Below are 27510 nucleotides of genomic sequence, written 5' to 3'. Positions count from 1 at the left end.
GCGCCCCTCCCTCTCCGAGTCCCAGCATCACCGACAGCCCCGCGATGCTGTCATAACCAACACGTTTATCGTTGACGACGCAGAGAGGGGCTGCCGTGTTTTCTGAATGGTAACTGTGATCGGGTTGCATTGATTCCTAAGCAGAATAAGGGCCTTATGTATGTATGTGCGACCACCTTCGGAGACATAACGGGCTGCTCGTTACAGGCTGAAGCCGTTTCTTCGAGGATACGTGCGCGTCATATGTTATAGGCTATAGCTGAGGTCCATGTGAATACATGCCTTTAGATGTCGGGAGGCTTTCCGAGGGCAGTCCTGAGCTATAAAAGTGCGGCAGCGATGTGCACGTCCGACGGCCACACGGAGCGAGCGCAGTGAGAGACCGTTTGTTCCACTATAGTCTTTGACTTTTCAGCTGTCGGTCACAGGCAGGGTTCAGGCTCTCCGCTTCAGCTCCTCACTTGGTTCACCGCCTGGTTTTATGCGACGTCATGAGTTGATCGCGCCTGACAGATGTTGCTGTGTTGCAGATGCACAGGCATCGCTCCTCACGTTCTTCTCGCTGCTGTTTAAGCGTTGATTAGGTTAAATAATAATAATAATCATAACAAGAAGAAGCTGATTATATTCTAAATGTTAAGCCCTCGCTTTGCTCTCGGACAGATCGCAGCGTTCATTTAGTCTTCGTGATTGCATAAAATGATACCTGGATCCGCCGCATCAATGCTACCGTCAGCAGAAGCCGCGAAACTGTACCAGACCAATTACGTCCGCAACTCCCGTGTGATCGGACTTCTGTGGGCCATCTTCACTATTCTGTTCGGTATTGTTAACGTGACCATCTTCTCGCAGCCCTATTGGATTGGAGATGGCATGGATACGCCGCAGGTCGGCTACTTCGGCCTTTTTCATTATTGTATTGGAGACGGAGTCTCCAGAGACCTGACCTGCCAGGGTAGCTTCACTGAGTTCTCCGCTATCCCCTCTGGTGCGTTCAAGGCCGCTTCCTTCTTCATTGGAATGTCTATGATGCTGGTCGTCACCTGCATCGGCTGCTTCAGTCTCTTCTTCCTCCTCAGCACATCCACCGTGTACAAGATCTGTGGCTGGATGCAAGCAGCATCAGGTAAGTGTCCTTTCGGAGGCTAGCTCACCGCCACTGCTTTTTCTTTCTTTTTTTTTTAACGTATTTTTTAAGTATGAATATATTGCCTAAATGTAAAATGCCTGCAAGAGCTTAGAAGCTGGCCAGCTGTTTTCTGTGTATGCTCTGCTAGGCTCAAAACACTGGGATGGATCGAATTTTGATTGATGAGTTGATGAGATAAATTAATTGGGAGCGGCCAGAGTGAAAATAAACAGTCTCCAGGATCTCCCCGGGAGCTGGCAGTCAGCCCTCCCGAGCAGACCGTGCTGTCCATGGTGCTGAAGGGCTGCTGAATGCATGACCAACATCGCTGGGGTATTTACAACCCGAACAAGTTTCTTTCTGAAAGCATGGATTGGATTACAGTTTTAGTAACATATGAAACATTGTCCAGCTCATGATTAAAAATAAATAAACAAGGCTGCTTATTATTAATAACTATTAAAAACTTTGATTCATTTTCTTCCTTGTATTTGTCTTACATTTGAACAATTTCAAAAACCTCGTGCCTGCATCAATGAGAACCTTTGGACTTCAAGTTTAATCCAGTGTTTTGGATTTCATGGGATATATTGTAATAATATAATCACAGCAGAGTCTCTAGTGTTTTAGCGTAAGCAACTGAAAATGTTTATATGCGGTCTTGTCTTATTTGTAATGCAAAACCACATGGAAAGTGCACACCTATTCCCACAGTGATTAGATAGCTTGGTGCATGAAGCTTGGCGGGCACACACAAATTTAGATTAAAAAGTTTCTTTTAGCTAAAGGCCACAGAACAACATAACATAAGCATTAAATCACATGCTATGTTGGTAATATAGCACATCACATGTATAGTTACAATGCAGCCCAATTTAATGTAACTTGTTATATGCAAATGATCTTCAGCCTGCCCTCGCAGCCAGAAGACGTGTGTGCTCTTATATGTCAGAGCTGGTTTTCAAAATAAGTCGAGGTCAGCCTTTCAGCCGCTGGCAGTGTATTCTCACTAACGGTGGGCTGATGTCAGCGGCAGCAGAGGCCTCGATCATCTGAAGAGTTCAGATGCTGCCAAACATCGGTCCTAGCTCAGCTGCACTAGTGGTCAAAGCAGTCGGCTTGCTGTTTGCAACAAACAGAAATGAGGCAAAGTGGAGGGGAGGGGGTATTTGGAAAGGCTCCAGCTCAGTGTGTTATGTTTGGGCTGAATTAACGCAATAAGCCCGTCTAATAAGAAGACCGCTGGGCTTTGTGCTTCTGCAGCTAAGAGATGAAAGAGAAAGCCAAAAGGAGAGACCCTGACCACAGCAAGTTGGCACAGCGATGCCTAATGAGCAAGTGTGACTGTTTAGCACTGTCAAACTTTATTACGCTTAGAATCAGCTTAACCTTCAGCTGGCTTCACTTATAGAAGACAGGTGGCCCACTGGCAGTTCCTGTGCAAGTCATAGATGGTGATGAATGGCACCTCAGTACAAAATAAAGTGAATACAAAAGGGTTCTTCATTGAATTCTTTCCTTTTATCTTATTCTTTCACTTTAAAACATTTTGGTAGCTCAGTATATGACAAATCTCATACCTGTAAAGCAAAGTGAAATTAAACCTGTCAGCTGGTCAGCGGTAGCTTGTTGTCACCCATCCCTGCTGCTAGATTGGCCAAGGACACAGTCAGTATTCAGAGCACTCTCCGCTCCATGGCACCAGCCTTTCTCTCTTCTCCAGCAATCATCCTTATGGGTGTCTTATAGACATTTTTACTGGGTGATATGACTGGTATGAAAACACAGCATGTAACAGTACCATGCCTCATTGAGTAAAAGGTCTATTCAGGCACACTAACTGAAAATCAAGGTCATACTTGACGCGTTTACGTAATTTAAGTGGTACTCTGTATGCCGGTTTTGCAGGAGCTTTCATAAATCCCCTTGGGCTGAGGTCAGAGGATGGTGGATAAAACACTTAACATAGAAAACTCACGCTGTTGCACAATGCTCCTCGCCAGCGAATCAGCGTGTGAGAACGCATCTCTAGCCATCTTTTCTGTGAAGTCCAGGTAGAAACATTGAATGTTTGATGAGAAAGTGAACCAGCAGGACACATTAGAAGTCTCAAAATGCCCACCGTGGCCAAACAAAGCTGAGTGCAGAGAGTGCTCAAGCATCCAGCCGGCCTTTGATGGGCTCGTACCCTTCTACTCTCCTCAGCAGAGCCATTTTTGTCTGTGCCCCTGCAAAAGTTCATGGCATGTAATTATAGGTGTGTACAACCTTTCTACCCCCCCCTCATAGAGCTTAAAGACAGCAAAATATATGATGCACGCTTTTCTGGCCTTTAACTGCAGTTCTTCAGGGGTCTGCACACCAATTAACTACATATACAGCGAGGTCAGCGATAATTACTTCACTGTTTTATAGACTGACGTGCGTACTTTGCCTTGTCGGCCGGGCTGACAGACTTTTTCTGTAGTTCGCGCTGCAGTGTCTGTTTTTGAGAAGAAACAGTGTGAGTCATACACGTGAATGAGCAACACCAAAGCTCTGTAAAGCAGGAAATGATGTGCAGACAGAGGGTGACCTATTTGGAATAAACAGGTTCGTTTTCAAAGGACTGCAATTTCATAAAGGTCAGGTTTCTACTTTCTGACTTCTTTGTTTATTGTAATATTTCTTTCTTTGTTTTATTGATACTCAAGAATAACTCAAGAACAAGAAATCATTCCTAGTAACGTATGTGCAAAATTGTGTGCTTTTTGTAGTATTTGCATAATTACCTCTGATGATTAATTGATGCATAAATGACACACTTTGCCAGGAGGACCTATTGCACAATCAGGAGTCATGGGTTTTCAAGAGGTTTTTATGTTTTATATTGAGGTAGTTCTATTTTGCATAAGATGATGCTGTATCACAATAATTAAAAATAATAGTTAGGGCTTGTATTCCTGCTTTCCTAACATGGCAAGTTAGCGGTCCATAAAAAGACAGTTTGTGCTTAATTAGATCAAATATTTAATATATACACTCACTGGACACTGTATTAGATAGAAACCAGGTTGGGCCCAATTTTGCCCAATCTTTCATGTTGTTTATGCCAAATTCTCACACATCTGAATGTTTTAGCAGAAATCGAGACTCATCAAACCAGGCAATGTATTTCCAATCTCCTGGTGTCCAATTTTGATGAATCAATGTGAAATGCAGCTTCAGTTTCTAGATCTCAGCTGACAGGAATATATCACCCACTGTGCTCTTCTGCTGCCATAGCCAGTCTGCTTTGAAGTTGTTATACATTCAGAGATTTTCTTAATTTTCTGCATGACTTGGTTGCAAAGAGCAGTTATTTGAGCTGCTGTTGCCACCTTATTTTTAACTCAAAGCAGTCTGGCCATCTTCCTGTAACTACTTCACTTAGGTATTATTAGTAAAAGTGGTTTTTCAACCACACCCCAAGTTTAGTTTTCAGCTCCTGATTCAGATATTCTCTTCTGCTTGTCCTTGTCAGGGTCACGGGGGGTAGAGGGATGGCCATCCCAGTTGTCTTAGGGCAAGACGGCGGTTACACCCTGGACAGGTCGCCAGTCTGCCACAGGGCTAACACATAGAGACAGATAACCATTTTGGGCAATTGAGAGTTACAAATTAACCTATTGCCACTAACTGCATGTCTTTGGAATGTGGGAGCTGGAGTACACGGAGAGTTCCCACCATGCCACCATGCTGCCTAACTAACTGGCAACTCCTGATCCATTCGTTAATAACTTTCTCACTGAAGCACACTGAGTCACAGTAGTTGAGCGTGAGTCACAGAAAGCTAGAAAAGGAACAAAGTGTCACATGTTGAATATGGGATTAGTTTCTCATCAAACCAAACTCACCGAGTTCAAACAGATCAAACAGGATCATCACATCAAAACTTCAAACCTCTATGCTTCAAGCAGTGGTGAAAAAGGACAGTGAGAATATTAGGAACACGCGAGGTGATGAGAAAAAGAAAAAATAATAAGGACCAAATAACAAAAGGTTTTGAGGTAAACAAAAAATCCAGGTCAGAGACAGAAGGCAGACAGAAAACAAATGAGACGACAGAGCTCAGCGAAGACGAGCTGGTCTTTCTGGTCACCTCAGTCTCTCTCCACATATTTCTCTTTGTATCATTATCTCCGTTCGCTGTTGTTGGCTTTTACTCCCATAGTCCATCTGCTCTATTGAGAGGCTTGTTGTGAAAGGAGCTTTAAATCCTGGTTGAATGTAGAGGTGGAAAGTGGTTGGAGCTCAGCATGAGAGCAGCAGTCATTGAGCTGCACTAGTCACTGCCACTGGACCAGAAATGCTCCAGCTCTCTGGAGTAAACGCTGCAAATGAGAACTTTTGTCCAGATACAAATCAGACTTTCAAAAGCAATCTGAGGAAAAGACTGATTTTGATGCTTTTTCTAGACATTTCAGATGTGTTCCACTTCTCTACATGTTAATGCATGTCCATCCCTCCTCGGGGACTGATACACGTTTTTAGCATTGTGCTAAAAAGGTCCAACTCCTTCAAGCTGCTGTTATGAATCACTATGTTATAGCAGCATACAGCATATAAAGACCTCCATTTATATTCAAATATTAGAAGTTTTAAATTTAATTTCAAAACGTGATAATACATTTTCTTCAAAATTATACATTCAGTTTCAGCATTTTCAAAGTTTTTGATCACTGCTTGCTGCAGGTTGAATCGGGTTTATGGCACATTACAGCTGTCTCCCGGCAACTGTTGTTTGTCCATTTTTGACATCTCTTTTTTTTTCTATCAGTATTTTATGTCATCCACACAACTCCATTTGTGTAACTATGATTGCAGCTGTGACAGAAACGTATCCTTCTTTAGCCCTTTTTGAGATTTTGCTGCAGTCTGTTAAACACGTGACAGAGACAGCCCTGTGCCCAGTCACTTGCACTGCTGCAACTCTGTACTAAACAGAGTAATGTGTCTCAACAGTACATTAAAATAGATACCCACTGTGGCAGATTTGAGAAACAACATGAAACAACACAGGACAGCACTCTCTGCTGTTACTGCAGTAACACACAGTAGTGCCTTTCACTATAACACCAGTGAGAAAGGAAAACTTCATACCTCTTTATGCCAGGGGACCGGGAATGAAATGACAAATGAAAGGAGGAGATCTGAGAGATTTCGAAACAGATATATGAATCTTTTTCAGACTAAAAATGGCTTGAAAATTGGCTGAAATCTACCATGGCCGTGTGGGAACATTGGCAGTAGCGGTGAGGTCGTAAAGTGAAACAAACTGGCTCAGGAGTTACAGAACTGATTTATCCTCTTGCTGTTTCTTCTCAGCGCAGCAGTGAAACTCAACCTTTTTGCAGCAAAATAAACTGGATGCACAACACTGTTTATGCACTAATCCACACCTTTGCAGCACCCGGCTCAAGAGTCGAAGGTGAAACAGTCTGTATTTAGCTCTGTTTCTACGCTGTTATTTGGCACACTTGTCTTCCTTGCACATCAAAAAATCAAGGAACGATCTGCTTGCTTTCTTACCCATTTTTCTCACGTCCACCCAGGTACTTTGCTTTCAAATTACCTCTCCGTTAACACTGTTCCATCCCCCAGTTTTTTGTAATTAAAAAACACACGGTCACTTGAACCATCTAATTATAGTCAGAGGAAGGCAACTAAACTATCATGTATGCAGCTCACACTCCTGCTGATTGTGGACAGGCAAAGAAGATCGATGAAGGATATTATCCTGCGTGGTGGTGCAGTGGTCAGCACTGCTCCCTCACAGAAACAAGTGTTCTGGGTTTGACCTTCCAGTGTGGACACTGCATGTTATCCCTGTGCCCACGTGGTCTCTGTCTGGGTGCCCAGATATCTTCTCACAGTCCAGAGACATGTTTGGTTAACTGTTGGCAGTGAATGAGCGATGAACACAGTGCATAGATTAAAGTGCTTTGAGTGGTCAGTTAGACTATAAAAGCCCCATATAAATGCCAGTCCGTATCTACACACCACCATGCACATTGCACATTGAAGCATGGTAATTTGCATGCATGCAATGCACTCGCTCCTCTTTGCAGTGATTACAGCACATACGGAAGCGAGGTCTATGCTGTTTTTGTAATGCATACTTGCTGATTTAATTCTACTATGTGGTTACAGAACAGCTGGTTTAATTTAAAAACCGCAAGACTGCCTATCTGGAGATAAAAACCAACAGATCAATGCTGATTAATTAGCCCACACTTTGTGAGTTTGAATGTAGCAGCGTGGAATACAAAACTCAAAATGCCAGCCAAGTCATCATCATGACTCCCCTGTGTTCAGTGTCCCTGTAGCGCTGCAGGGTGTGGAGTATAGATTTGCCGGAGTTAATCTCTGTGATCTCAGAAGTGGCCTAGCTCAGGCCAGAGCTCCGGCAGGGGAGGCTGCTGATTTATTCCACAGGGGGAGGGATGAGGTGGGATGGCAAGGGCACAGTGACCTAGAGTGTTAAAAAAAACTTTGCATGCTGTAGTGATGAATATGTGATGCACATGTAACTTCTGGGTGCATTTGTCTAACAGCTAAAAATAATATTTGCTTTGGAGGTGCAGATGCAGCATGTATGTGTGTATATATATATATATATATATATTAGGGGTGCAACGATACACAAAATTCACGGTTCGGTTCGGTTCGATACTTTGGTGTCACGGTTCGATATTTTTTCGATACAAAAAAATGTTCATGCCTTTTTAATTTGTCATTTATTAAAATTATAAATATATATTTTAACTCAAAAGTACAGTTTTTAAATTTAACCCTAACCCTTGTGCGCGTTTTTTATTTTGACAGCGAATGCGCACCTGCGGACCACTTTTGTGCACCCCTGGTTATTTAGCTCGTCATATTGCAGCCACAGAAATTCTTTTGTCCATGAAACCATAAAGCTGCACTTTCTTTTTGCCTTATAGTCTGATTTGTCATAACTTCTCCGTTTTGTGGTAAGCTTTTCTTTGGCTGTCACTTCTTCACCCCGACCTGTCTTATTTGGCTCAGCAGAACTAAAATATATATATCCTGCTGCTTTTACACACGCACTCACATAAGCTCAGCGATTCTCTGCGCGATCAACCTCTCACATGTTTAAGCTTGCTGCGGGAGATTTCACTTGTCATGTTTGCATAGTAAGCTAACGATTAATAAGACGATGTCAGAGGAATTGGTGCACAAATTATCATCACTCACAGATCAGTGCTGTCATTGCAAAGTGAAAGCAAAAAAACAAGCGCAAATTCAAACGCGATTTCAATATGTCACATATTGACAGTGGCTCACCGATGCCAATGACATAATTACCCAGCTACATTTCTGAAAGAATGCAAAAGCATTGACATATATTTTTCCTACAATAGCCCGACGGGCAGGGCAGAGAGATTTTTGTAGCCCGACTGGAAAGATCGCTAGCTCCGGGACGTCGGGCTAGCGATTTTACAAGCCCTGTATCTGATTGAGGAATCACTCATCTTTGGAAAAGAGAGTTTATTACAGAGAAATGTCTCTTTCCAAAATAAAAGCTATACTATCCGCTTCTTCTGGGCTATATTCTCAGCAGCATAAGGAGAATCATGTGCTAACAGCTGTCTAAATGACTCGGCTAAAGTTAGTAGCATGCTTGTTGTTTTTGTCTTTGCACTAGGATGATGTCGGCGTAAATGTGCAGTCATATTCGTTGTGTTCCCACTAGTGCTTTCAGGTTAATCTCGTTGAAATGACCTTAACGCCACAACACGGCAAATCTCCGTTAACGAGCTACCGCCGATCGCCCCGTGCATGGGGCTAGACGGCCAACACGTTAACGAGCTAACTGCGCTAACACACTAGTTCACACCAATGTAATTAAGCATTGCATGGCACATCCAACATACTGTTTTACTTTAGTCCATGACTCGCTTACCTTCAGGGTCATACGTCACATGAAAACCAAAATAATTCCAAACGCCAGATCTGAATGAGGGTGGGGGAGGTCCATCTTGCAAGGAGAGCTTAACTTCTGTCTCGCTAGCTTGCCCTGCGCTCTTCCTCCTGACTATGCTGTCTGTGTTGAGCGCTCAGTGGATCTGCGCTCGACAGTGCAGCCTAGGCGGAGTAGTCGAACGCAGATTCACTGAGCGCTCAACACAGACAGCATCGTCAGAAGGAAAGTTGATAAAATAAATTACAAATGTTGTATTGTTCGATACATATGCGTACCGAACCGAAAGCACTGTATCGAACGGTTCAATATCGATACGAATATCGTTGCACCCCTAATATATATATATATATATATATATATATATATATATATGATAACATTAATACTGACCATGCATAATCAGCATATTTTAATCAACATGTTTTTCTCTCTACAGCAGGCCTGACTAGTCTATTTTCATTTTCAGTTCATCAGTGTTCATTAATGCTTTTTAGCTTTGGTTTATTTACACCAAATGTGTTCTTTGGCACATCAAACACCGAGTAACAGCATTAGTAAAACAGGTATGCCACTCTCAAGTCACCACTTTTCAGTGAGCTTTGACCAATCCCATCCATTCATTTTCTTCCACTTATCCAGCTGAAGCGTATCCAAGGTATCATAGGGCAAGACAGACACAAAGATACAGAAACACACTCACAGCTATGGTAACTTTAGAATCACCAATTAACCTAATCCCACTAACTGCATGTTTGGACTGAGAGTACTTGGAGAGAAACACAGAAAAGCTCTGGCCAGATGATGGATTCCAACCCAGGACCTTCTTGCTGTGAGGCGACAGGGCTAACCACTGCACCACAATGACCAAACAATGATCTCTTCTTGAAAATAGCCAAGTGGGTTTAATTGCTTAAACCGACTCAAGTAAAACCTGACCTAGGGCTGTTCGATATAATGATATATATCGAATGACGATATAAAAACGTCTATCGTTTCATTTTACGCTATCGTTTCTTTCGTGCTGTTGCAAAATAAACTGTTTACGGCAATATTTTTTCATCGTTTTGATGGTCACTGTAGTGGTTATATTAATTTCTTAAAGTTCTCTCTTTCTCTTATATTTAATATAACCACACTACAGACGGACAAGCGCCTGTTTTTATGCGTTGTTGTTAGCAACAACAACGGTAAAACCATCACGTGTCCGCTTGTTTATTTTCCACATAAACCTTTCACAATAAAGCTCAAGATCCTGTTGAGACTTTTCAAAATAAACTGAATCACGTGAAAGAGTATGCAGAGTATTTACCGATGAGAAGCAAAAAAGGAGCCGTCAGGTGCTAAAAAATAAACCTTAGACTCAAATGTTAGAACAGGCTTTTCCCCGCAGCACGCTGTGTAATAAATACTCACAAAGAAAACGGCGGCCTTTACAACCTATGTCTAAAAATTTATAGTTTAATGTATCGGTAAAACACTCGACTCCAGATATACGACGCCCAGCTACCCGAGATTCACAGAATTTACAGAAAATGTTACATTTTTGTGATTTATATCGTTATCGGACGATAGATGTTTTATATCGGGATATAAGATTTTGGTCATATCGCACAGCCCTAACTTTGGTCTCTAATCCTAATCAGTGAGTGAAAGTGAAAACCTAAAAAACTCAGCAAGAGGAAAAAAGCTAAGCATACCCAAAACAAAAAGGTTCCAGCTGGGCTCAAACCACTGTCTCCTGGCTGGATGATGCTCTGTCCTGGACTCTCATTCTGTCTTGGGTGAATGCTCCCATTGTCAAATGTTCACTGAGAGATCACAGTCCTGCCTAAGCCATTGCTGTTTTGCCTCCATGGTCCCCGAACGGGTGACCCAGTGAGTATTTGTCACAGAGAACTCAAAGGTCTCTTTTGATCCCCATTGCCCTTGCCAATCTTTATCCTCTGTGGAGGTACAAGCTGCATCTGGACCTGTTACATAAGCCCATCACCCCAGCCTGACTCCCTCCTGCTCTGCTCACTGCAGTTTACTCCGCACTCCTCCCATGATTCCTCTCCCCCGCTGCCTGCGTTCTCTACCTCTGTATCCTCACCTAAGCTGCCATATCTCTTAAGTGCAGTCAACTGATAATTTCCAAGAAAAGCCTTTTCTACTGTATGTCTAGCTTGCTGCAGGGCATTTACATGCTGATCTTCTTTTTAACTTCAATTGATGTATAATAATGAGGCTCTGACCAGATGGCGTAAGAATCAGGGGACATACACTCTGACGGGGAGGAGGGATTTAAACAATATCCTAGATAGCTAGACTAACAGTTACTAAGAACTGAACCCTTTAACCCCTCATCTATTGTTTAGTATATCTACTTTATTTAATAAAAATTGCATCACTGATGTTATTGAGCCTGAACTGCAGTGCTTTCAGATTTGATGCAACAGAAAATTAAGCGCACCGTACATTTATTTTAGTCATAGTAATAGTGGGTAGCCTCTTATGGGAATGTTCAACCTTTGAAAATGATGCATTGATATAACAAATATGACCTTGACCTTGACCCAAAACAAGGGCTCTAGGGAGGAATACACACACACACACACACACACACACACACACACACACACACACATGCGCACAATAGAGTTATTATTCAGTGCAATCCAGCTGCCTGTTGTAAGTGATTGACTAAATGATTTTTTTGTGTATTAGCACGTAGGTGGTGGAAGTGACACTGCATCTTTTTTGTCCTCTCTGCTTACACAGAGATGCTTTTTTACCCCCATCTCTATTTTTTGGGATTCAGGTTTATTCTGAAGCTGTAGCCAAAATTATATTGGGAACGATTTCCTTCTTGTAGAGTTTTATTCCCTGTAGCAGAAGTCAGAGTGCTTGCCGTAGCATATCCTGTATGCTGTAAATGCAATTTGCTCTTGAAGGAAGGTTATTTGCTACATTACAAGATGGTTAAAAAGTATTTGCAAGACTTGCCCTGACACAGAACGGAGATAACGCGATGAAATAAGCCATCGCCCGCTCCTTCTAATCCTTTCAAATGAATTGATAGGTAAGCTGTGGGTATTATGTGCTCGATGTGCAGAAAATTGCTGAAGATGTTGACAGAGGGGAATACTCAGAGTGCCTGGAAGCTCCTTGCTCCCCTCCAGCAACCATCAAGTTTTGCCAGCAACTGAAGCAGAAATAGATTTGGACTGTAGACAGCTCATCTCGATGAGCATGTTCCTCATCTTCCAGGGGAGCTTGTCAGAGTAAGTTTTAAAAGTTTATCTCGCTCCACTTTCCACTGTATCCCAGACACTTTGGAAATATGTTTTTAAAGAACTTTCTTATATTTGTGCCCAGCTGGGGTGTCTTAAAGTATATCAAGATCCTGATATAAGAGGATCAGTTCTCCTACAGCCACATATAAACGCTGCAACAGTAACACTTTCTATCTAAATATTATTAATAGCTCTCTCATTGCATGTATAATTCCTCCTCATAAACCCGCATCATGAAGCAAGCTTATACTATGTGGAGACACACTTTCACACTCCATTTAGCCACAATATATGGATCATACATCCTTAATTACCCCATTTATCTAATAGCAATTATGGCATATCATTGTCATGGTTTTAGGCCATCTTTCTTGGGTACTCATTCACTCGTCTATAGAGCCAGAGAAAAGTCTTGTCAAGTGTGAAAAGGGGATTCATCATGCCCACATTAGAGACTGAATTTGCCATGGGAAAGATTGTATTAATCAGTCTCATTTTACACCCTCGTCATTTGAAAATTAAGCTTACAGAATTGGACTGAGTAAATTAAGTATTAAATTATGACAGTGCAGATCATCGTCACATGGATATCAAGGCCTACATATGTTTCTTTGTGATCATTCAATGGTACCGTGAGGCATCTGTTATCTGTTTTTACTTGCTCTTGGATTCAGATGTAGAAGTTTTGACATTGATAATATGTTGAGATAAATGAGATGTAGACTACAAATGAAAATACAGCGCAGTGAAGAAGTATTTACCCCCTTTCTGATTTCCTTTTTTTTCTTTTTGCATGTTTTTTATTCTTACTGCACTGATATCCAATTGTTGTTGTCATCATAATGATGTTGATCCAGGAAAAAATTGCCACTGACCAATAACGTTGTCTGAGCATGTGGTTAGCATTAGCCCAGAGTCTGGCTAATACTATTAAAAACAATCACGAGAAAGCCAAGACGAGTAACGTAAATTAGACTAAAACCAAACCTAACTTGATAATATATTTATTATATTGTATAAATGAATAAAGAAAACACTTGAAATAGTTGCCATTTATTCTATAAGAGAGTTTTATATAAACAAAGGATTTTTTCCCCCTACAAGGCAGGAACAACACCACCACAAGGATATCAGATACACCAACACACATATGTTTCAGATGACCAAATTTTAGTATTAGAAAAATATAACCTGATTAAATACAAAATGTAGTTTTTAAATGATGATTTTATTTAAGGGACAAACACCTTCCAAATCTTCCTGGCAATTTCCACCCATGTCAAATCATGAATTAACTGTGATTAACCAAATTTTGGGGGAAAGCTGAGTTCAATTTTAATAGCCAAGCCCAGGTCTGATTATTGCCAGAGCCGTTGAATAAAGAGGTCAGTTAAATAAAAACTGTGTGAAAGTGAAGCAGGTTAAAAGATCAGCAACACATGACACCAAGATCAAGAGAAGCTTAAAAGCAGATTAGAAACAAGGTCATTGACATCTATCAGTCTGGAAAGGATTACAAAGATATTTCTAAGGATTTAGGATTTATCAAACCCCAGTGAGAGCCATTACACTGAAATAGAGAAAACTTGGAACAGTGGTAAAACTTACCAGGAGTTGCCAGCATACCAAAATTACTCCAAGAACAAAACAATCCAGGAGGTCACAGAACAGCCCAGAACAGTGAACCAGAAAAGACCTTAACTTTTCTGAAAATATTCCGTGGACTGATAAGGCAAAAGTTGAACTTTTTGGAAGGTTTCTGTCCCGTTGCATTTGCCTTAAAACTAAAACACCATTTCATAAACAGACCATATCAACAGTCAGACATGGTGGTGGTAGTGTGATGATCTGGGGCTGTTTTGCTGCTACAAGCCCCGGACGATTTCCTGTAATTAAACCATGAATTCCGTTCTCTACCAGAAAATCCTGAAGGTGAATATCAAGCCACTAATTCACGCCCTGGAGTTCAAGAACTGAAGTTAAAACAAAACAAAATGAAGGTTTTGGAGTGGCCTAGTCAAAATCTGGACCTTAATCAGATTGACTTGTTTTTGCATGACCTTAAACAGTTCATGCTCAAAAACCCTCCAATGTGGCTGAATTAAAACAATTCTGCAAAGAAGAATGTGAGCCAAAATTCATTGATTGCTGTTCTTGCAATCAGCGTCACAGTCAGCTGTTACGTTTAAGGGACAATTACTTTTTCACACGGGGCGACTCGGTAGGTTTGGAGAACCAGCTTGGATTTAAGTCATTATGTTGCTTCCACTTTAAACATAGTCGATTTCTATATGAAAGAGCATAAAAGAGTGTAGAATAAACGCCTTGAGCAGAACTAGATTTTCCTCAATAATTAGGTCACCATTTCACTAATGTAAGTTCTGGACCGACACTCATCATCGGGGTTTGATCGTTGTGAAAAAGACATTAAGTGTTACTATGTTAAACGAAAAGAAGCGTGCACGTGTTCGATTATGTGCGAGGGTCATATCCACATGCAGCGTCAGATAGCACAGTTTACTATGCGTGCATGCATAATTAAGTTTGTCGCAGCTGTTTAAATGAGGAGAGGAGAAAACACATTCCACAAAGGACTGTGGGAGCTGAAAATTGTCAATCCCTTTTCATGGCTTAGATATGTCGCAGGCGTTTGAGTGATGGAGGGAGTTGGGAATACACACAACTGTTTAGTTCCAGGTCAATCAATGACATGCCGTAACAGTGAAATGATGCAGTCAGACATGCAGCCGCATTGACAGCGTTACAGCAAAACAGATTACAGGTTTGTTTTTCTTTGTTCTCGAACCAGATGCACAAATCCAATGAAGCTGCCGCATTGGTGGTCACACCTCTGCTCAGACCTCTGCTCACCTTGACTCTTAAATGACATGCGGAGATTATGAAAAGGGAAAAGTATAAATCAAAGGTCTTTCCGTATCGATGGGATTTACTTGTCTCTTTGGGAAAAATGAGCCAATGTGCTTCTGACGAATCTGCTGCCATCACACGGCTCTGTACCATCTGTCGGTCTGCTCTCAAACTCTACTGTAGTGCTGTTTGCACCTAGTCTGCCCTACCTACAGTCTCTTACGTAAGTTGCTGTTAGCCAACAAGCATTTCACAGTCCAGTTTTACACTTGCCTGATCCCAATTTTCCCCAAAAGGAGAAGACAAACAGAGGAAGGCGTGTGCTTATGTGGAACCTGCAAAAAAGAAAAAAAAAAACCCTCCAAACAAAAACAAGTAAATGCTGAGAATAGCTCTGCTTGTCGAGGGGCTCCAGCATATGGTAGCCAGCGCTCATGACGTTGGAGTGGTGCTGGGTACTTGCTGGCGGCTACACACAGGAGTGGAACATGGCAAGGGTTCAGTCTCTCACCACGTCCCCTCCTCCATCCTCTCCCTATATATCTCTGCGTGCCTCTGCCTCGCCCTGCCTCATCATCCGTCTCTCCCTTTCTCTGCGCCTGTCTGCCGCTCTGGAACGAGATGGAGACAAGGAAAAAAAGCCAAAAGGGAGGATAATGCCCGTCAGTTAATGTCTCGTCTCCGCTCCGACTGACAGCTGCATTCTGTTAGGTGTGCTGCTATTTCTGTGGCGAGGAGCCGGAGCACACCATTTATTACTGCAGCATGAAGTTCTGCTTCAGTGCAGTGCAAGCGGGTGCAGCCAGCAGATTCACAGAGATAATGAGATGGTTTTTGTCTCTCTTTTTTTTTTTTACTTTATGAGAGCCTATTTATCATTCATGGGCAGTTTATGAGCATTCAGCAAATTTATTTTTAACCCACTTTAATATATCCGCAAGCCAACCCTGTTTTTAATGAATTTATTAACCGTTTATGAACTTCGAGTGCATGGCTACAAATTGCAGACACAGTTTTTAAGGTGATGTGTTTTTACTGGTTTGTCCCATTAACAGTCCACAAACCAAACACTCAACACCCAATTAGCATCACATAAAACAGATCAGATAAAACATTGAAAACAAACAATCAATCAGGTTTTCATTTATTTCATGTGGTTTATATACAACTTTTTTTTTTCTTTTTGAGAGTTGCATATGGAAAATGTATATGGAAAAACAATCCTGGTGCTGTCCCTTTGGGGAAAGCCAAAACCTTCCATTACTCCAACATTTTTTGTCTGTCCTTTCATTCTATTTCGCCAGTTCAGGGTTACTCGAGGGTTGAACCCCATCCCAACTGGCATAGGGCGTTTAACCATGTCATAATTTTTTTCTCTTTTCTAAAATTCCTGTGTTAATGAATCCACTGTCACTCTCTAGAGCCCATAATTACAGCTAAAGCACCATTACATGTATTATTTACATATTACTTCCGATTAATAATTGATCCACTAACAGAATTCCCACATGTCTTGTAGAGCATTCGTAAATCATATAATCTTTTTTTTAATTATTATTAAAGGCCTCTTAACTGAAAGAAGTCAACGCTCTTGCTTATTTTGGTGTTATTATGATATGGGTGTAGACTGCTTGATGGTAACCTTTATGGGAATCCAAATTCACAGAAAAGGTCTCATTATGTAAGCAGTGCTGTGCTGGATGGGGCTTCTCTGTAGTGTTGTGTGATTATGGATTAGTTCATAGCAGGCATTCTGTTACAGTGCATGAAGGGAACATGTGCTTCTCCTCTAACCACAAGCTGTTTCTGGAAACAAGAGTGACATATGTGGCACCCTCTGTTGGTATAATCCTGTCCAGTGCATCCCTCTGAGATGATTATCAGCAGAGGCAGACTTTGTAGTAAATAGAGTTCAGTAGTGACTGAGACATATTTTACTGTGAGTGTTATCTTTTGTCCTTCTTCCCATCACACGTTCAGTATTTGTCTCCTATTCCATCTTACTGGCAACAAAACTATTAAGAGGGATCCTCCTGTGGTTCAATCTAATATTCATGATCCTGTTGAACTGAGCCAAAGCGACACAGGAGACAGCCAGAAAGATCGAGAAAAGTGCTTGCTACCTTTGTAGCAAATACATCAAAAAGGAGACAAAGAATAGTAATGCGTGTTGACTGGGTGAATATCGAAAATGGCCTTCTCTGGTACTCCCTCTGTTCGATGAATGACGTACACAACACACCCCCTGCTAGGAGAAGCACAGTTGGTAAGAGTTCACTGATTTTCTTTCTAAAAAAACTATAGCTGACTGTGTACACAAACAAAAATCAACTTTTCTTCACTTAAAAATAAGTAAAATTAAATAAACAAGAAGGTTCATAGTAACATAAATGATTAACCATTTCCCTCAAAACTACACTAGTTTACATGATCTGTTTTCACTTAAGTACAATTGAAAATAAAGTGCTCTGCAGTCAGAAAGCGGTACAAATAATTAATGGAAAATAAGCTGCTGTACACTCGCTGCACCTAGCATATTTTACCTTACCAAACAAAAGCAGGTGCAACAGATTTATGCAACACCCCATCAGATAACAGACACCCACCTTTATTTTCTGCTTTATACCTCTCCATAATTTTCCTTATAACATTTTTGATCCTTTGCTCATAACAAGGCTGCTAGCTTCTGACTGACTCTGAATTATTTAGCTTTAGCCACTTTCCCTTAGTTAGCGTCTTTAAAATGCTAAACTTGGCTGGTTAAGGGTGCTTTCATTAGGTGTTTGACCAGGTTTAGTGCACTTTGGTGAACTGGTGTGTCTTCGCTTACAGTGAAAACCTTCCTTGCTAACGACATGCTAGTGTGTGGCTGTGCGAGTGACTGTTAGCTGCTATGCACAGGCTGTGCATACGGGAAACAGATCTGACATAAGCACAGATGTTACAAAAACATAGATGTAGCTTTGGTTTAGAAAAATAACGTTATTTAATGAAGTTAGTTAGGAAATAAATATTTCAAATGGGAGTATTTGTGGATCTGGGGTACAAAACTGCACGCTCATTGGCTAATGGTTTGTGAATCGCCAATCAGTGTCCAGTTTACCAGTCAGACCTGCCATTCCGTTTCACATCTGGTTTTTCACAACCAAGTAAGAAATGCTCATCTCTTTCACAGTAGCTACTTAAGTCTTTTATACTAATCACAACCAAACTATTATTAACTATTATTACAAACTATTATTATCTTTTCTGTGAGAAGGCAACATCAGTCAGTTAAACAACAAACCAATCAAAGTGTGAACATTTAAGAGTTAAAGCAAATTGTCATATACCCCAGATTTGGTTATATATTTTTTGTGTTTTCTTTTTAAGGGGGAAAATATTAAGATAAGAATTTTCCAAAATGGCCACAGGAATCAATCAACTAAGAAAATGTGAGTCTAAGAGTCTTAAATTCAAGCCAATGAAACTCAGAGGCAGCTGTAGTTCTTTTCTTTTACGCCATCAGCATCAAACTACCTCTCGGAGATATTTGCTGCTGAACACAACTCTTCGTGTTGTGAATCAAACAAATTGTAATGCTCTTTGTTACCTGTAGTGTAACAAAGAAAAGATCACCCTATTTTGTAATACCATACTAAACCTAACAGTGGCACACACATATTGCAGGTAAGTGTTTGAAAGTTCATGGGTAATAAACTAGAAAAACGCTCAAAACCCCCAAACCTAATACACAAACAAACAGCATTCAGGGGCAAAACATTGAAAGCAACTAGGTGTTCAGGGAATAAAGAAGTGGGGAGTCTGTTTTATTATTAATGTGCAATGCGCTGTGGATAATTGTGCAGTCAGCTTTTTTTTTTCCAGGTCTACTGCTGCTCTGCTGCAGCACCACCTCAGAGGAGGACCTCATTCAAAGTGAAGATGAGAGAAATTTTACCCTTTGGGCAATAAGTGAGAAAGAATTAGACGGGCTCCTCATTTTCTTGTGCTTTTCTGATGCAACATTACCTTAGAGAAGAATCTGTTAGGTTAAATTAAGTTAAACACTTTGGGACAAAACAGAGAATTATGAGCAATAAATCTAATATTATCACCAATGTAAAAGGTTGAGGATGCTGGGAAATCCATAATGTTTTGAGTAGTCAAAACACTTTAAATCTGTCACTGCTATTAAACACCATTATTCCCACCCTTATATTCTCCTCCTTTATGCTCATATGTATTCTTGGCTTGTCCTTATTTTTCTTCGTTTGATTCACGTTGCTCATCTCTGCCTCCGACTAGGTGTCTGTCTGGTGCTGGGTTGTATGATCTATCCTGATGGATGGGACAGCGACGAGGTCCGGCGGATGTGCGGAGAGCAGACTGACAAGTACAGCCTCGGCGCGTGCTCCGTTCGCTGGGCTTATATCTTGGCTATCATGGGCATCCTGGACGCCCTCATCCTCTCCTTCTTGGCTTTCGTCCTGGGGAACCGGCAGGACGGCCTCATGACAGAGGAGCTGCTGGCTGAAAGCAAGGGTGAGAATAAGACATGACTGACTTCCTTTGAAAACTTAGAGCAACATCTTACTCATAAAAGCTGATGTGAAAAAAGTTATTAAACCCATCATAGTTGGAGAAGTTTCCTCATCCATGACGCATCAAATAGCTGAAGCTCATTTTTCCTTTCTGAAAAATGTATTTAAACTTACAGTAAATATTTCTAGAACTAGGCACTGATCCCACTAAATTTCCAAATATTTTAACATTTTTATCATTAATTGAGAAGTAATCAGTTTTTCTTTCTCGTTGTTGTTTTTTTGGCAGAGCGGTGCCATATAAATTGCTCTGAAAGTGCATCTTAATGCAGTTTGTGTTGGTGGGGACTGCCAAATGCACACACACACAGAGCAAGAACGTTTTAAAGCTTGCTTCAAGAGTCGGCTCGCGATTCATCACAGCCCAAGTGACTTTCACCAGACTGAAAATAGAAAATGCACATTCATTAACAAGGTGACAAAATATAAACAAGGCTTGAAAAGAGATGAGATGAACTAAATCCATGAAAGGATTACAGTCAGTGCACTCTTGCGTTCACGCCCAGTAAAAGTTTTGAAGTAATGAGCTTTTGATGCAGCCTTTTTAAAAGCAAAGCTAAATTTAGAAAGCTTCAGATGCACACTTTGAATATAACGAAGGGACTGGCATAAGCCTTCTTTCGGATAATTACAACCATTAATGAGCACCCGTTTTAACCCCTTAATAAGCTTTTTCCCCACCACATCCCTGCGAGTCAGGCAGCTAAAAAAAATGATTCTTGTTCTCTTTTGATTACAGTTATGAACACTGTCTCTTCTGCAAGAGAATGCCATTGTAATCTCTTTTGCTAGTTTGTTTTGCACCTATTTGTCAAGGTAAATGAATTATTTTAAACTGATCTCTATTATTGTTTTGGGGATATTATAACAGGAGCTTTGAGCTTCTGAACATGTGTGAGGATACAGTCAGATATATTTCCAAATTAGTCAAACTTGCAAGTCACATTTCTGCTGCGTCTCCAACGGTTTTGTGACTGTGTGAGTATCTGGCAAACTTCTTATCAAAATATAACCTCACTTTCTTACGAAACATGTAGAAAAGGCCTGTCTTGTACTGGTAAGCATGCATGCATACTGTATGTAATTCTGCATCACGATCACAGCTCGACACAGTGAGGTACTGTGGAAAGGCCTGGGTAAAGGAATGTCTCCCAGTGGGAAATGCGATTTGCATGTCCATGCCCTGTAGTCTGTAATGGAACCAGACAGCCATGGGCAAACTGTTAAAGAGAGGTGAGGAGGAAGGATGGACACGAACTAGTAAAAGAAAAGACTTGTTAATCAGCAGAAGGGATTGGGGAAAACTGGCGTGTGTAACATCATCGGGTGCTATGTTTGATGGCCTGTGAATGCAGCTGGTAATAATAAAAACAGCAATCATAATAAATAATTCAGATCTGCAATTTATTTTATCTTGTCCTAAACTCTGGTGACCTTCGAGTTACAGTTAAAGGTAAAAATAAATTATAAAAGATTTATAGACAAAATCATAGAAATGAAAACTTGGCATTATCATTATCATTAGCTTTACCATACCAATAATACTCTGATGATGATAATGCACCACTTACTTCTCTCTTACTTCAGGGCGTGGGAGAATCTTTTCATTATAGCTCAAAAATCTTTAACCAGTTCTCTCATCCCTGGTGCCATCTACTGGTGTCTGTGTGCAATGCATCAAATCATATGCGTGGCATTGGTTGGACATGCTTTCATATATTTTTTAGAAGTGTTTTATATTTTTCTCTGTTTTTTTTTGTTTGTTTGTTTTTTCAGATGGAGGGAATGCCTAATCAAATCATTAGGTGAGTAAGCACAAACATACATCTTTAACTGTTATATTACACAAGCCTCCTAAATGAACTGATTGTGCTTTAATGTTTGAAATATTATCTGTGTCCTTAGGCACCATAGAGGTGTAAATCCAGTGTAAATGAAAAAAGTAATTTACATTTCACTCCTTAATGGATCGTTAATTTAAAGTACAATAACACGATATTTCAAATCAATGGAAAGATCTTGGGTTATAAATGTTTCTTGGCTAGAAGCATCAGTAGGTTCCTATTTGAGGTTGCTATATTTTCTGTGTTTTGGTTGCCTCAGTGTGTCCTTATCTGATCCCGCGTGTCCCGTTCGGTGTTCATGCGTCAGTCCCTTTGTGTTTCCCTGTCCCCGTACTTGTTGTAAAGTGTTTGTATTTAGATTGGTATTCATCTCTGCTGGTTGTTTCCCTTTCTTTCATTTCCTGCATCAGTTTCGTTCCCTCACTGCCTCCCTTGATTCCCTGGTTATTTTTACCTGTTGTTAAGTGCATTTTCCTTCCTACTGTTTCCCATCAGTAATCAGATGTTTGTGTTTAACTATTCCTGTCTTCTCTGTGGCCTTTGTTGGATTGTGTGTTGTTTATTCCTTCTGTGTCGCTTGTGGGTTTGTTTGTATTTAGTTAGGTTTGAAGATATTTTTTTGTTTATTTACCTGGTGGTGCTTTCTCATGAACTCTCAGGAGAGTTGCAGTACAGCTTGCTTTTTGTTTCTTATGCTGTGTCCTGGGTCCTCTAGCACAAAGTGAGTTCAGCATACCCAGGATATCTTTCTGTTATCTGGATTCACTTAGCCTAACAGTGGCAATCAGGATAAGTGCTCATTGTTCTGTTTTCAAGCTGATTATCACCCTGATAACGTTAACCCAGTTAACCGACAGTTTCTCCTGCACATTCACATGAAAGAGGTGACACTGGCAACATCTAATCCAGGGGTGTCGGACTCCAGGCTTCGAGGGCCAGTGTCCTGCAGGTTTTAGATGTGTCCTTGATCCAACACAGCTGATTTAAATCGCTAAATTACCTCCTTAACATGTCTTGAAGTTCTCCAGAGGCCTGGTAATGAACTAATCATTTGATTCAGGTGTGTTGACCCAGGGTGAGATCTAAAACCTGCAGGACACCGGTCCTTGAGGCCTGGAGTTCGATACCCTTGATCCAATCAACCAAGAATGTCACACAAGAAGATAAAACTGTAATATATGAAGAGGTTAAACACATAAAATAGTTTGCAACACAGCTGCTGCTGACAAATCGTTGATATAACAATGCTTCTTGGCAATAAAACTACTATTGGAAATCTATTTATTCCCCCTTAAATGGTGTGACATATGGTTAGGGTTAGGGCGATTTAAGTCTGAGGAAACAAGAGACATTGGTAACCTAACAATTGTATTCAATTACCACACAGCTGCCTCAGTAGCATGTGGAAGAACTGTACACAGCCACAACAGCCTGGCACCTCCTCCTCATGCTAAGATGGTAAATGGACTGGTTCTTATATAGCGCTTTTCTACTCTTCTGAGCACTCAAAGCGCTTTACACAACTTGTGCATTCACCCATTCACACAAGCACATTTTTCTATGTGTTTTCTAGGTAACATTCACACACACTCATACTCCAATGGATGCATCGGAGAGCAATTTGGGGTTAGTATCTTGCCCAAGGATATTTGGCATGCAGACTAGGGGAAGCCAGGAATTGAACCACCAACCTTCCGATCAGTAGATGACCTGCTCTACCGCCTGAGCTACATGGCATCCCATCCTTCAACCAACATTTGTTTTTAAGTCAGCCAGTGTGGCTTTGTTGGTCCCTCTGTCATGAACTGCACATCTAAGCTGGTTGGTGGTTCGATTCCTGGCTTCCCCTAGTCTGCATGCCAAATATCCTTGGGCAAGATGTTAACCCCGAATTGCTCGCCGATGCATCCATCGGAGTATGAATGTGTGTGAATGTTACTTAGAAAGCACTTAGAACAATGTGCTTGTGCGAATGGGTGTGAGTGGGTGAATGCACAAGTTGTGTAAAGCGCTTTGAGTGCTCAGAAGAGTAGAAAAGCGCTATATAAGAACCAGTCCATTTACCAAAAAGAACCCCAGTACCGTACAAATGTACTCAAAAAAACATTTTAATGTCTTAAGACAAAGATGCACGTGCAGGCAATATATAGCAAAAACATGGACAGCGAACTGAGAAATTAACTGACATAAATGGCTCTAATGTGTCAGGACGTGTCAAATGAACCATGCTTTATGCATAAATACGACCACTGCAATTATGAATATAAAAAAATCAGTGAATCAGTGCAGCTGCAGCACATCAGTGGTTTGCATTTATAAAATTCTATAAAGTCCTACCGATGTACAGTGTTTAAGCTATTCAAAAATGAGTAATACCTTACTGAAAGGATTAAAAAGAAGCATGCAAGCAACAGTTCACAAAGCATGCAGAGTAACAATTAAAAGCAACAAACAGCTCAGTGATTATTTTCACAATACTCTACATGCAGCCATGCAAAACAGAACAAAGACAAATGAGCAACACTGCTGATTAAGCATAATTTGCACACATTTGCTCTGCAAGGCAATGAAGTATAGATAAAATGCTTTTTCCCTATCCAGAATTATTCATCTTAACAAGGTCATGGTGTACGTATGTGTAAGCATAACTCTTGAATAACAATTGTAAAAATTGGAATAGCTTGCAAAATACACTTTGTCTTTCACTTTCTTTGTTGCAGGTTCCCGAAGATCCACGTGTCTGTTTTCATAAAGTACCAGTCGATCAACATCAGCTTAAAAAGGAGGGAGGCGGTCCGAGTGTGTGGTGGAAAGGAATTCTGTTGAACCAGCCAGCCTGCCTTTTGCAACTACCTGCCAAAAAACCCCAATGTAACCTACCTTTGATGTTGTGCTCACCGTTGTGCTCACAGTCCTAACGTCATCCCCAGCATTTAGATGGAGCCCAAAGCACTTCTATCCTAATGTGTCCGAGCCTTGCACAACATTTCATAGACCATGGCAAGGGGCAGAGACTGTTAATCTGTCGACAAGTATATGGACTACCCACTACCTACCTGCAAAGACACAGGGTTGACATTGTACACTTGCATTGTGAGCACAGACAAAACACAAACACACACTCACACTCACACACACACACACACACACACACACACACACACACACACACACACACACACACACACACACACACTACAACCAATGTTCCCTCTAATTTTTCACGTGTCTGAGCGAACGCACAAACTCCCTGAGCGGTCCCTTGGACCTCTGTGAGCAACAGCAGACGTGTGCACTGTGGTCACGGCAGCATTGAATCCATCCAAGTTACACGGTTTATTAAAATAATCAAATTACAGCATTTATGTTAGACTACTTTTAATTAACTGCTTTAGCCCACTTACAATGAAAATTAAAAAGAAATCTTGTTCATGACCTGTGTAGCATGTTAACACTATTGGAAGTAAAAATAACTTGAACTCCAATTTTGAAAACACAACTTTCTTTTTTTTTCTTTCTTTTTTTTTATAAAGCTCTGACTTGTATCATGAGTATGAGTCTGTGGTCTGGGAGAGAGTCCTGTAAGTCTCTGTCTGCAAAATACAGTATATAATGACCAATGTTGGGCAATTAATTATATAGTTACTTCTTTAAAAAAGTAACAGAGTTATGCAAACAACAACATTTTTTGCAGCTGTTTACCCAAAATGCAGCCAAGGCGGTTTTTTAAATAAACAAACTATTTACAGAACAATCAGCTGTTCTGCATCAAATCTGATGCCACACAAATCATTTGTGCCACTCCAACAAATAATTTCTGTCCACTATGAGATAAAGGAGAACAACAGCCTGATAGCTGCAGGCCTGACAACAGGAGATGTATCACTCCTGTAACACCTGTAACATTCAGCAGTCACCTCATTGTTCTGACGCACACAACAAAACTATTGACTACACTACACACTAACTGCACAAGATTTGCGCTAAATGTCGCAAATCTCTCACATCTCAAAACACCGCCGTCACTCCTAAAACTTCCCTCTTCCTAAACAACTAAATGCCATGTTGCCATATCATTTTTTGATTGGTCGACATGGTACATTTTTCCACCAATAGGAAGGAGTGGGGTTTTTTTGGTTTTGTTTTTGCTCACAGGTGGAGAGGGCTTTCGAGCGTTTTCCTTATAAAACGCAGTTTTTACCGTTTCTTCCTGCACTAAATATAAACAACGATAGTATTCAGGAAGAAAACCAAACATTGCAGATATTTTTATCAGAACTCTGGTTTTACATGGCCTATCAACACAATTTAAAAACTGGTATAAAGTCAACACTTTTTCCGTCAATTGTTCCGTTTGTCCTGCTCACATCTCCAATGGTTGTACACGTTGTCATTGACGCCATGCCGCTTTGCTAGCTAAAACACCGGTGTCGGCACATAAGGACGCTGTCATAGCCTGTCAGCGACGTTGATTAGCTTTGTATATACAAATGTGAATCACATTATTGGCTGCTCCTGTATGGGATAAGGTGGCATCGTTGTAATCCCATACAGGAGCAGCCAGTACTTACTGACTAACACGGCAAAACAGAATTGTTAAAGTATTCATTTTAATTTCATTCAGGTTAGATTTTTTTTCTGTGTGCAACGCAGATTTTCTGTGCGCAGAGACCGTGCCAGCAGTGCGCAATTGCGCACCCGCGCAGCTTAGAGGGAACATTGACTACAACTCATACACAAGATTTTACATTCAAACAAAAAATAAACAAAATTCTGTAATTACAAGTATTAAAGTATGTTAACACTTAGCTGTGTGTGTCAACGTCAGAATGCCTATCATGTTTTATTTGTGAAAAGAAGAAACTTCTCATTTTCAGATAATATCGGGTTTATGTAAATCTGTTGTGTTTAGGTTTGACACTTAAAAGAGAGTTTTATTTGCTTATGTGCCCCCACCCCCCTTGTTCCCCCTCACTTTACTAGAGAAAAGGATATTTAAGACTCTTTTATAAGAATATTGTCACCTAAAACAGACACAACTTGTATTACAAAGTATGTACAGTAAATATTTAAGATGTTATAGGTATTTTAACTAAGTCCATTTAATGCCCCGCTAGCTAACTTTGCACAGCGCTTCAGTTTAAGAAGAAATCTAATATTTTATAGTTTGTGTATCTACACTGTGATGGTGGCTATTAGGACTGCTGCAGGACTCCTAGCTACTGTATGACTGTGTGGTTCTGTATGAGTGCATACCGTAAGGAGGTCAGTGGGTATTTGAGGGAGTGCATGCACGTATGTGAGTGCTGGTGTGAATGTGGTGTGTGCAATAGTTTGTTGGTCTAGTGAACCAATATGCCAGCCTCACACACAGTTGTCCTGTTGTTAATCTAAATCTGTGGGTCTATGTCTTAGTCCAGGTCTCTTTCTGTTTCTCCCTCTTTGACTCCTTTTGTCTCTTTGCTTTGTTGGGACATACAGGGTAACATAAAGGGGGTGGGAGTATAACGTGGGGTGACTGGTGTGCCTGAGTATTGAACTCAAGTAATAATGAATTAGTAAGGCCTGTCCCAGCCTCACCTGTGGGTGTGTTCTTGTGTAAATAGATATTCTGTAGATGCCAATTAGCAAATATGGAAAAGATGATTAACTTACAGCATTGGAAGAGGTTCCTTAAAAAATAATATTAACACTTAATAAAGGTTTTCACTGTAAATCTCTGTTGTGCTTTTTAAAATTTATTATTTTAACCAAAGCTATGAAGTTTTTAAAGGGCAAACCATGTAAATGGATGAGACATGTGACAGTATATATAATAATAAAAAATACACATTATGGTTTA

The 27510-nt window shown here is 40.7% G+C and overlaps 1 protein-coding gene across 1 annotated transcript; it reads left to right on the top strand.

Annotated features, from left to right (window-relative positions):
• Positions 1-27510, top strand: LOC101485328 (LHFPL tetraspan subfamily member 3 protein). The gene is made up of 4 exons (XM_004567721.5): positions 1-1126; positions 19529-19765; positions 21601-21629; positions 24389-27510. Exons 1-3 carry the CDS (start codon positions 700-702, stop codon positions 21615-21617), a joined length of 681 nt encoding a protein of 226 aa, XP_004567778.1. The 5' UTR covers positions 1-699; the 3' UTR covers positions 21618-21629; positions 24389-27510.

The sequence above is a fragment of the Maylandia zebra genome, linkage group LG7, assembly GCF_041146795.1.
Source record: "Maylandia zebra isolate NMK-2024a linkage group LG7, Mzebra_GT3a, whole genome shotgun sequence".
NCBI classification, from domain to species: domain Eukaryota; kingdom Metazoa; phylum Chordata; class Actinopteri; order Cichliformes; family Cichlidae; genus Maylandia; species Maylandia zebra.
The sequence above is the reverse complement of the archived record's forward strand: the minus strand, read 5'-3'. Positions and strand labels throughout refer to the sequence as shown.